General features: G+C 29.2%; 2 protein-coding genes across 4 annotated transcripts; both read right to left on the minus strand.

The window, feature by feature from the left end:
• Nucleotides 1–1,498: 1,498 nt before the first annotated feature.
• Nucleotides 1,499–9,880, minus strand: LOC149876908 (nonsense-mediated mRNA decay factor SMG8-like). 3 transcript variants are annotated; one of them, XR_016448310.1, is made up of 20 exons: nucleotides 9,745–9,880; nucleotides 9,555–9,663; nucleotides 9,372–9,428; nucleotides 8,718–8,840; nucleotides 8,156–8,239; nucleotides 7,578–7,645; nucleotides 7,357–7,468; nucleotides 7,194–7,226; nucleotides 6,710–6,792; nucleotides 5,257–5,390; nucleotides 4,892–5,091; nucleotides 4,569–4,696; nucleotides 4,376–4,463; nucleotides 4,141–4,296; nucleotides 3,811–3,984; nucleotides 3,451–3,562; nucleotides 3,076–3,262; nucleotides 2,837–2,990; nucleotides 2,231–2,739; nucleotides 1,499–2,138 (listed from the first exon to the last, which is right to left on the minus strand). XR_016448310.1 is itself a non-coding variant. In XM_090074477.1 (20 exons), exons 1-20 carry the CDS (start codon nucleotides 9,798–9,800, stop codon nucleotides 1,703–1,705), a joined length of 2,928 nt encoding a protein of 975 aa, XP_089930603.1. In that variant the 5' UTR covers nucleotides 9,801–9,880; the 3' UTR covers nucleotides 1,499–1,702. The 3 variants fall into 3 exon arrangements, 2 of the variants coding, with proteins under 2 accessions (XP_089930603.1, XP_089930602.1); XM_090074477.1 differs by having other exon boundaries at nucleotides 2,837–2,942; nucleotides 3,838–3,984; XM_090074476.1 differs by having other exon boundaries at nucleotides 3,838–3,984.
• Nucleotides 9,881–10,047: 167 nt separating this feature from the next.
• On the minus strand, nucleotides 10,048–11,833 carry LOC149876909 (protein N-terminal asparagine amidohydrolase-like). Its single transcript, XM_090074478.1, has 2 exons — nucleotides 11,445–11,833; nucleotides 10,048–11,115 (listed from the first exon to the last, which is right to left on the minus strand). The coding sequence occupies exon 2, from the start codon at nucleotides 11,109–11,111 to the stop codon at nucleotides 10,164–10,166; it is 948 nt and encodes a 315-aa protein (XP_089930604.1). The 5' UTR covers nucleotides 11,112–11,115; nucleotides 11,445–11,833; the 3' UTR covers nucleotides 10,048–10,163.
• Nucleotides 11,834–12,012: the final 179 nt, after the last annotated feature.

Here is a 12,012-nt window from a genome sequence, read left to right on the forward strand (position 1 = left end):
GCACTTGAGCAAAGCGTTCCGTTCATTTTCAAGCAAGACAATGCACCATGTCACAGGGCTCTTAATGGTTCGAAAGCAAAAATATTGAGCGTCTAACTCGGCCACCAAATAGCCCAGATCAAAATGTTCCCAAACATATTTTAGAGAATTTAATAGACTCAATGCCAAATCGTATAAATGAGTGCTTAAAAATTCATGGTAGAATTACGCGGTATTAGGTAAAAATTACTGTTTTTTGTTCTGTGGTTCTTAACTTTTTCACAATTTTTTTTTATATAAAAATTACCTACAAAACTTTAAATACATTTTTTTTCATTTGTTTAAAAGTTATTATCATGATTATTATTTTTGTTTAGTTTGTCTATTTTATAAAATTTATTATTACTTTTTTACCAGAAAAATATATTCGGTTAAATAAAAATTTAAAAATAAAAATAAATTATGATTTGTTTTTTTGGTGGTTCTTAAATTTTTCACAATACTTTAGATACATCATTACCAGGTTTGCCAATAGAGAGAAAAAAAAGCAGGAGTTATTAATGGGACACAAATTCGCTATCTTATAAAAGATAAAGAATTCATTAAAACAATGAATATCAAAGAGAAAACGGCTTGGTTGTCGTTTGTGGTTGTTGTAAAGAACTTTCTTGGAAATAAAAAAGCAGAAAACTATGCAGATTTAGTTGATGAAATGTTGGAAGCCTTTTGTGATCTTGGATGCAAAATGAGTATAAAACTTCATTATATAAATAGTCATCTTGACCAGTTTCCTGAAAATCTTGGAGATTTTAGTGAAGAGCAAGGAGAGCGATTCCATCAAGATCTTAAGACAATCGAAGATCGTTACCAAGGACGATGGGACATGATGGCAGACTACTGTTGGGGCATCAAGCGAAAAGTTTATAAAAGAAAGAGCAACAAGCAAAAGTTTCTTCATGATTAAATAGTTTTTATTAAACAATCTGCAATCTTTTTTAAAACGAAAGAAAACATGATTTTGTTATTAATCAATAAAAAGTTGATAATTTTGCTAGGACTTTTTTTATAGGACGATATTTATAAAGTGTTTATTTTAAACAGTTCGTATTTGTTTTCATCTGCTTTCTGCTTTTGTTTTAGTTTGGTAAACAACTTTTATTGTAAAAAATATATCGTAGCACTTCCAAATGAGTTTCAAATCTGTATTTTAGAATTATTTCTAATGTTTTGCAAAATAAAAAAATGTTTATTGCAAAAAATCTGTAGCTTTCCATAAAAATCTGATGCCAGATTTGAATTCAGCGTATCAAAATTATGTAAGAACAAGTGTCAAATTTAATGCATTAAATTTTTTGTAGACCTGTGTTTCCTTTCTCCTGACTGTTTTTTCCGAAATGTAAAAAAAAAAAAAAAGATCAGTTTTAGATGAGTTCTGAGATGAACCCTTAGAGTTATCGCCGCCTTTGAGAAGGTGCGATAATTTTAAGGGTTACCTTGTTTACGATTAAAAAGACTAAAGTAAAACAGCTCTACTATGCTTTTATTACACGGATGTTATAATCTGCTAAAAACACAACTTGACCATTAATAACTTAGTTTCGATAGAAAATAATCAATATAAAAAAATGATTCATAAATATGTTAGGTCTATAGATAAAGAAATTTCATCAGCGACATCCTTAACGCAGTTTTATAGTCAATAATTTAATATAAATATGAAGTGTTAACAATTTAAAGGGTCTTCACAATAACTACCGATCGAATAATTAAACATACCACGCAAAAGACGACAAGTTAATAATGGCTGAGTTGGTGCAGGCGGAAGAATCGGTCCATTTTCATCAATGTATACATAAGGGAAGCGAAGAACGCAATAGCTATTAGGAGGAAGCGTAATACCTTCACGAATACCAGTGGAAAAGACGGGAGTGACATCACGCTCCCCAGGCTGCACTCGGGGATTGAGCGTAATGGTGATGGAAGCATCGGGAGTAACGACGTACGTTCGGGCAATCTGAGCAAGATGAAGAGGTTTCGAAGATCGACACGGGCACGGAAAGTACAACGGCATATTAGCTGTCACTAATTTAATGGCATTCTCACGGACGTGACCATTAGTGGATGCTTTAACCATTTTATCGGGTGCAGAGCAGAAGAACCTAAACGTTAAACATGAAAAGAAATTTAACTTTGAAATCAAAACAATCAAAACAATTACTAAAACCAGTGTTTTCTTTTTAAAAAAACATACCTATGTCCTCTGGGACACTCGTACTCATTTCCAATATATGCTTTTAAAGAAACTGCTTCTTTAGAGTTGGGTTTCCTAATTTTGCCAATCAAAGGCTTATCGCTTACAGAAAGTTCGTTAACCTGTGTCTGAACCTGAGAGACAGTTTGGTATATCGGCGTACTAGCAGGCAATCCGGTGACAACAGATTGGTGGTTTACAAACGAGGTATTCGATTTAACCGCTTGACCCGGTGCTGGCCACTGTTCTTCTTGAGAAATAACATCTGTAACAGGAACTTCATCGTTGACATGTCCACTCGTTAAATCGCTTGACTTTACAGGGATGTCCCAAAGAAGAAGGAAGTTCGACCCTGAAAAAAAACCTATTTGCTCTACTCCTTTTAAAGGGTTGTAAAGGCTTGCTGAGCCTAGAACGATCAATGACCAGGATGGAAATTCAGGAAGAAGATTCAAAGCAGTAGTAGTTGTTAACATTCCTTCGAACGGTACGTTAGGTACAATGACACTCTAAGAGAAAAACCTCATCATAAGTACATTTAGTTTCCACTTTTTTCAGAAAACTCTTTAAAATCAACTTATAGACTAAAACAACCAAAAGTATTACCATTGATGCATTAGAAGCAGCTAAATGGTGTGGACTACGAACTCTAGAATCGTATTCAGTCAAGTAGCTATTGTCTTTGTGATCTGTTGACATAAATCCGCTAAAACTAAGATTGAATTGAGCAAAATCTTTAGAGCCCGAAATTGTTCTAACTCTAAACGAGACATTAAGAAAGATTTATTTCCTTGAGTTTATAATTTAAAACTTAAGAGAGTTTGAATCGAACTTTTAAAAAGAACCTTTCAGCGAATTGATCTACCGATGCACTTTGTTGAGTGGAAGCTTCTTGAGTAGTATTTACTTCAGAAGGATGGGTAGCAGGTGGTTGAGATGATGACATGCAGTCAATAGAATGATTTCTTCCGAGTATTGTAATCTTCTGGGTTTCCAATGGATTAGGAGCATGAAGAGCAGACGAAGAAATCGCTAACAAAATACACAACATATTTAACTCATAATCATCAGAGAAAATAAAAAAAAGGAAGGAGATTAGAGGATTTCAAATGAACCATTAACTCTAAATACTCCTACTTCATGCTTGAATGGCTTTTTGCTGCCCTTTTATTCTACTGGTTTTCGAGAAAAACAATTCTCTAAAGTAGAAATAGTCTCACCAATCTTTGAAGACATGTTATGCTCATCAATGGGAAAATGAGGAAAGTTTAAATGAATTAAATAAGAACAACATTTCTTTTCAAGATCCTGGTAGAATCCAAAGTTAGCACTCTAAACATAAAAAAAAAATTCAAGGAAGAAATTGATTCAACAAAAGTACTCCCTACAAACAAAAAGCAATTCTGCATTGCTCAAAAATTAATAAAATAGGTATATGCATTGCTCAAAAAGATAAACATGCAGTTCTAGCTTAAAAGGTCCGAGTAAGATCAGGTAAAAAGATACAGTTTGGGTCAATATTTCAATAATAAAAAAAGGAACAAAAAAATTAACTTTTTCTCTACAAATAGAAATGTTACCTTCACCTAGATGCCACAGATTTATACCTTAATATCAAATGGATCTTCCCTAGTCCCCTGAGTACGACCACAATTGCAGGCAGAAACACTAGTGACACGACTAGAGTGACATTTTACTGGTATACCAGTCTTCTCCTCACTATTTTCGTTTTTGCCATTGGGTAAAGTATGATACTAAACAAAAACTATTTCAGATAAAATTATGACAACATATTATTGTGAAAAAAAGGTTATTATTAATTGCTGTAAATACCAATAGCAAAATGATTAACATCAGCTGATAAAATTTGTGTTTTAAAAACAAATATGTAAAGCTCACTGAAAACTTACTGGATATACACAAGGTTGGCCAGTCATACTTGTGCCTTCACATAAGTGTCTACCATTCCACCAGACCTGGTTACAATCTTCTTGAAGTTGTGTAGCATAACGTTCATACGCCGGCCCACGAGCATTCATGGAAAACACGTGCATACAAGCATTTAGCTAGTTTTAAAAACTCAAAATTTGGAGATGCACTAAAAAATCATGTTACAAAAGCATACTTTTTTAGTTTTAAACTAACTTGGTTCAGATGAACAGATTGTGTGTAGTGTGAAGGCAAATTATCAAGATAAGCATTTGTAGCTAACGGCACAACTTTGCAACAACGGCTATAAAAAAGTAATTTAAATCAAACTTTGATCATCATATCATGAAATCAAAATATTCTAAATCTTTAAACACCTAATTATTAGATATCAAAAATCAAAACCTACTTTTCAGAAAACTTCCAATCCAAGTCCAAAGCTTGAGCTAAACTATTTATATGTGAGTTATGATCTTTTTGTAGAAAAAACTCATAAACTACACTGCATACTTCATACCAAAGTGATATATTTGGTGCCTATAAAAAATAAAATGAAAAATATTATACAATCATAGCAATTATGAAAAAAAAAAATAGGCAAGAAATTAAATTTTAACAAGATTTTAAAAAAATGATTTCTTTTAAAAAAGTTAGATTACCAAATTAAAAAAAAGGATTCTATGTCTTTTAAAGAATTAATCACTAAAGTCTAAAAACTATTCATTAAAATACCTCAACATGAGTCCCACGACGCCCTTCAACTGGTATTTCTCTACTTTCTACTGTCATCATGTAATCAATTTGCTTGTACAAAAAGTTCCGCAAACTCATGCTGTCTTTATTATCAGAATTATCAACACTTTGTTGTTTTGCAGGAGACGATTGCGAAGTAATGCTGTTCTGCTGTTTATTACCAAAGCAACTGGAACGTACTTCAAAAAGAACACAACGCAAATTTAAAATAAGATTTAATATCCCCCCTCCTTTTTACTTTTATCATCACTCTTATTAATCGATTGATAATGCAATAGGTTTGAATTAAAAGTTCTTTCTCTTTTATTAGAAATTCAAAAAAGTACAACTAAATAAAAACACACTTGTTTCCATATTGATGGAGTTCTTTAACATTTCATTGAGGTAAAAGTAAGCAGGTGAAACATGACTTTTTTGCTGCGACTGAACATGTACAAAAAGCTGGTTTGGTGAAGACACGGTAAACAGAGAACTGGAACTTGAACAAAAACATTTAAAATTAAATTTTAAAAAAATTTGTTTTGCTTTTTTTTTTTTTGCCCATTACTTAATTTTTAATTCAATTTCTAATACAAAAACTGGAGAATGCTGCTCAATGACCCCATTTGAAACAGCCACTTTTAATGAAAATTAAAACAGAAATAATGCATCACAAAAATTTTGTGAACATCTTTGAGATAAAAATCTTAAAGACAGACTTATTAATAAATGCTTCGTTCTTGTGGCAAATTTATTTTTCTTCTAAACATAGTTCATTATGCTTTTAAATTTTTACCAAGCTTGTTTGAAAACAGGAACCACAAGAAAAAGAGAATTCACAAATTTTATTCAGAAAGTTGTTCCAATCACAAATAATAAAAATAAAGCAGAAAAAGTGCATAAAAAACTGTTGCTAACATAATGCAAAATGCTGAGAATGAATCTAGACACAGAGAGGTTAGGTTAGTCATGGAACAGACAAAATAATGGGTAAAAACAATGTCAAGCACCTAAAAACAATATTTGACCATAATCAAGCAGTTTTGTTATATACAGGCTAGCTGCCTGAAAAGTTAATTGCTCCCAATCATACACTGTCATAAAATTGATAAAGAAGACTAGCATCTACAAGAAGATTCCATTAAATGGAGAAAAAAAATTGAATTAACTGCAAAAAAGTGCATCAAAATATTTATCCTCCTCGAGGAAGAGTTGCATTTCGCTTTTTCAAACACCACACATGAGCAAATGAACTTTTCTTTAAACAATTTTGAATAAAATCCTGCTAGTTTAAATTGCTGAAGGAGTGCATCTGGCTGACATTTTTCTTATTTTACTTCAAGTGGGAATGCAATTGATAAATATGTTCATATTAAGATGCCAAAAAGAGACTCCTTTCTTTCATAGGGGAATATCACCCTGCTACCCTGTGTATTATCTAGTGTTAGTAACATAAAATTAGACAAAAAGTGTATTTTCATGCCATGACAAGAAAACCATTCATATTGTCAAAAAAAAGTCCAAAGCTGCCAAGTATATCTAAATGTTGCCTGATCAAAGATTTTTGCATTATCCTGAAAAGAATGTTAAAAAAAAAAAAAGAAACACAAAAAAATTTGCAATAAGTTAAAACTGTGCCTCAAGAATTTCAATCTTGATCTCATAAAATGGCCTCCCAAGACAAAATATGCATTTGAGTTTGGAAAATCAAGAGACGATGTTTTTGTGAAGAAAAATAAATTCTGATTTTGTTTATTAGAATTTTAGCGATCACCAAAAATAAATTCAGCAGCCAACAAAGAAAATACTTCAAGATACCTTAGACTACCCAAAAGTCTGTTTTTCTTCAAAATCAAATGAACTTGCTCTTGAAGTGAATGCTGCAGCTTTCTTAAAGAGGTCTAAGAGTTAGAACAAAAAATCTGTTTATATGTATATAGATATCTAAAATAAAATATAGGTACATTTTGCATGATCAAGGTTTTACAAATGACACCATAAATAATAAATCCAAAAACAAATGTTCTAGAGAGATTGTAACTCTAATAATGATTATAAAATGACTGTAAAAAGCTTTAAGAAGAAAAAACTCATTCAGGCAATAAATTGTCTAATTCTATTACAAGTTCATTTCTATGCATTTCTTTGGTATTTTAACCTTTTTTCTAACTTAAAACTGGTGAAATCTTGGGTAAATTATTTTTAGTAAATTTTTGATAAAATTTTAATAAAAAAATTTTTTTCATATCATTCTCAAATGCATGGTAATGAATAAAGAGTTTTGAGAGAAAACAAATCTCACCTCGCTCAAACCTTTTGCATTTTTCCAAGGTACCTGAAAAAGTCTACCTCTTTTTACAACTTTTAACAAACAAAAAATCAGTGAACAAATAAAAATCATTTATAAATAAAAAATCATTTATAAAAAAAAATCATTTTCATTTAAAGTTTAAATAATTTCTAACTTGAAATGAGAAAATTATCCTCGGTATACACGGTCTACCAGTGCTTCTCCAAATTTCAGGTATAGTTTCTACGACAGCCAGTGACTGAGACAGGCTGTGAAGCATTGTGTACCTAAGAAAGTTAAAGGTTTATATTTTGAAACAATAAACAAGGATTCATGTTTACATTTATATAAGCTTAGACCATAAGTATTGAACAGAGGTAAAATAATCAAAATAACCTGGCTGAAGCTAAGATTTTGAACAATCGAATATAAAACAAATCAAATCGTGGAGTTGGAAACAAAATCTAAAATAAATTTTAAAAAGTAAAAAAAAAAGTTAGAGTGATTGGAGGTAGGCAAGGGGGGGGGGGGGGGGAAGAATATACAAAAAAAAAAAAAGTGAACAAATAAAATAAATAAAACAAATAAAACAAATAAAAAATAAATAAAAAGTGAATAAAAAGTGAACAAATAAATAAAATTTAAAAGAATAAAATGGTGCAACAATAAAGATTAAAATAAATATTTCAAACAAATGGGAAAAAAGATAAAGATTTTAAAAAGATTTAGCTTTCATGAGAAAGCATCAAAATGCATTTAACGCACTTCAATTACTTTTGTTTGTAAAAAATATTGATTATATTTTTAAAAAAGTAGGTTCCTTTTATTTTCTTTGTATTTCCAAAAACACAAACCTTGGTGATCATTAAACATTTTGTTTACATAGAAGATGTTACAAAAACAGGAAACACGAATGAAAAAGAGAAACAAGAATGAAAAATATTCAGATCAATAAGTCTCAAAATAATACTCACCACAACAATATGAGAGACAGAAAATATGAACAGCACTGCAGCAGCATCTTTTAAAAACTGATTTTGCCAGTAATGATATCTTCCCTATGAATTTAAAAGATTTTTTGAAACTTGAAGTGAAATAAAAAACAGATTAAAATGAATTAAAATAATTTTTAGCATTTTTTTAAATTTTCACTTATAGTTTAACTTAAATTAAAGTGAATAATTATAAATTTATTATAGCTTAAATTAAATTTTTTTAATAATAATGAACTTAAATTACAAAAATTAAGTTAAATTATAATAAATTTGAAATTATTTAATTTAACAATAAATTTTATGCATCTTTAAAAAAGAAAAAAAATTGATATAAAATAGAGGTTTTTCTAATTTCAGAATGAAAATAGCATATATATCCATAACATGAATGGATTGTGACTTTTTGGTGGAAACTTTTCTGGATGTCAACAGAACTTGTAGAACTATGTGCTTTTAAATCTATTAGTTGAAATGGAAATATTGAAAATTAAACAAGTCAACCAAAGATTTAAAAAAGAGCTTTTTTGGGAGAAGCACATACTGTTTGACTCAAATCTGGACTGATCGCTTGAGAAGCATTTAAAAGCTGAGAGAAGTCATGAACAGTATTTAACTGCAGAAAAACTGTTTTCTGTTCTTCGTCATAGAACATCTTCACTTGAACCTGGAATTTAAATACAATAATTATAAACCGATTTAATATTTAATCTATTTAAATGTAATAATTATAAAAAAGTCAATTATTTATCTTGTTTAAATATAATAATTATAAACAAATTTGATAATTTATCAATTTACAATTTTCATTTTTTATCTTTTAAATAATCTAAATTCTTTTAATTTTTACAGCTTCTTAAAAAAGAAACAATAAGCATATGCTCAATTTGTACGACACAAAAAAAAGAATTAGATTTTGTTGCTGTTTATCATGAATTTTTTTATTTTCTTCATTGGATTCATATACTCCTTCTTTTTCTTTTCTTTCATTTTTTTTTTTTTTTTAAATCAAAACTGAATTTTTTAAGCATTTTTCTATTACAAAAAAAAAAAAAAAAAAAAAAAAAAAGCCTAAAATCAAAACTTGAGGCATTTTTTTATAGGAAGGAAACAAGAAGCAGCAAGAAAAAAGAAACTAAATATAAAAACAAGAAGATGAAAGGTAAAAACATTTTTGCCAGGGAAAATCAAAACAGACCTTTGCAGAATCATCATTCTGAGAAGAATTTTGAGGTTGGTTTGGAAACTCTTGCACCTAAAACATTCTAACAATCCTCAAAATCATTCAAAGTATTTATGAGTCTGAAATTTCAGTGACAAGTTCAAGTCTGAAAAAAATCTTTTTTCATCGTAGATGGCATCCTTTTTATTAATTTTTTACCTTAAATACATTATGGTCAACAAGCTGATTGAGCCCAGCATCTTTATCATTAAGATGGCATCTTCCTATTATCCCTACCACACATATCTTCTGATTACCATTAGATGACCTATTAAAAAACATTTACAAGAAAAAGGAAAAATGCAAAAGATCATCTTTTAAAGTTCAAACAAAAAATGTCAAAATATACTTTTTGATTTCTTCCAACTTTTTCTTCAAGCTGGCTACATCCAATAATACAGTCATTTTAAAATTATTGAAACACTAAAATTTCAACAAAATATCAATAATTTTGAAAAATGTTTTGCCTTTAAAAAAAATGTAAGAATAAAATTACAAACAACTTTTCAAAATCAAAACATAGTTAAAAAAATAGAAAAAACAAATTTAGATATGAAAAATGTGTTTTAAATTTATTTAAAAAAAGCTACTTTTTTCATGATTTTAAAAAAAAAAAAAAAAAAAAAAAAAAAAATTGTATAAAAAAATTCTAGCATACATAGAAGATCTGTTTGCTTTTCATGAAAAATAAATAAAAGTAAATAAAAAGGACTACGTAAAACATATTTAATTATTGGCTGTTTATGCAAAACAAAAACATTAAACCACTTAATTAATGAGTTTATGTTCCTTGTCAATCATTTCCCATTTACACAGAGCATTTAATTTATATCTGCGATTTTTTTTATTAAATACGTCTTCAAGCTGGTGTTCAAGTAAAAACTGAATAGTAGATTTTCCCCTGATGACAAAGTCATGTGGCTCACAATGAGGTGACGTTGACATGAGTTCTAAATATTTGTCATCAGGTAATTGCAGTAACTGCTGAAAGTTTCTTGGAGCATTGAATGAAAAAGGAGATATTGAGATGCACTGATCTTTCAAATCATAAATACCCGAGATTGATTGATTGTTAGAGAACATCAACCTGGCTTCCCGCAAAGGAAAATCAGGACAGCAACTATTTGATGAACTGACTTGAAATTCCATAGTTGTGATATTAACTGAAACGCCATATACTATAGGCCAGTTTTTCTTATTTTTAATTGTTGTATTATTTTCTAATGTAACATTGAGTCGCAAATCAATTCTTTCTTTTGCATGAGTACAGGCTGCAATAATTTCATTAAATAAGTTTACAGATAGATTTCTGGAATCTAAGAACCCACCAAATAAATATAAATCAAACCGGGGCTCAAGATGAATTAATGAACTTTTATAGTATACAGACATCAGTTCTTCAAGCATTTTTGAAATCCCTTTTAAAGTGTCTCTACCATCGAAATGGGCTAAGCTCACTGACTTTGTTGATCTCTCAACTAACACTGTTATTATGCAGGTGGTAGCAGCATCTGTTGCAATATGATAAAAGTTTTGGCAGTTAACAGATGGAGATATAGTTGCATATTCATGCTGAGCGACATATAAAACACGATCAGAGTTTGTAAGTTCCTTTTCCTTTATTAGAGCAATAAACAACTTTGAATCTTCTAAAATTTTAGCACATGAACTACTCTTATAAGCGTCACAAATTTTGTCGTCAATAAACAGTACCATTATTCTGGGATTTAAAAAAAATTAAATTTAGTTGAATTTTTAAAAATTTACATCGTTTACACAATTTACAACTTGTAAGATCTAAAATAATTGAAATAAAAACATTATATAAAGCAAAACTAAAAAAATTCTTAACTACTATTAATTCTTAACACAAATAAAATTATTAACATTCATTTGAAAACTCTTTTAGAAAACGCTTTTATTGTTATTATCACTGCCCTGATAAAAACAATTTGGTTGAACCCCATTATTTACTATCATAAAAGTTTTAAATTCAAAAAAAAAAAAAAAAAATCATATTTCAGCTCATTCAATTTATCACAGACTTACCTATTTGTTTAAGTATTCATTTTTTTGTAGCTGGTAAGGCTAAAGATATTAGATAAAAATTAAACTTCCATTACAATAATTTCAAGTACTAGTTATTTCTAAATAAACTCTGATTTAGAGGGCTTGATTATTCATTTAGAGGACTTGGTTATTCAGCAACAATATGTGATGAATGTCTAATATCCTGATTCAAGTCTTGTACAAAGTATTATTCCATTTCTTGCAGCTTGCAATATATTTTCCTTTTTTTCTTCCAAAGTTATGTGCAACCCCAAGCTCCTTACTCTGCTTTATTGGAAAGTCTTTTTGTCAATCAATCCAAAATTTCTTTAGCATACTTTTCTATACCTTTTGTTTATTTTTGGTGCAGTAATTGTAACTAATATACAACCAGTTATAGTTGAAGAAATTGTAGTACTTATCAATTTAGAGAAGAATATAGACTAATAATTGATGGGAACTTTTATAAATTTAACTTGATTGGTAAAATAGTTAACTATATAGTATAATAATTACATAATAAAATAATATAATCTAAGTATAATAATATAATTTTCTTTTGTTTTGT

The sequence above is a fragment of the Hydra viridissima genome, unplaced genomic scaffold (assembly GCF_058129835.1).
Source record: "Hydra viridissima isolate aposymbiotic clone 2 unplaced genomic scaffold, HvirCarnegie_v1 scaffold_17, whole genome shotgun sequence".
NCBI classification, from domain to species: domain Eukaryota; kingdom Metazoa; phylum Cnidaria; class Hydrozoa; order Anthoathecata; family Hydridae; genus Hydra; species Hydra viridissima.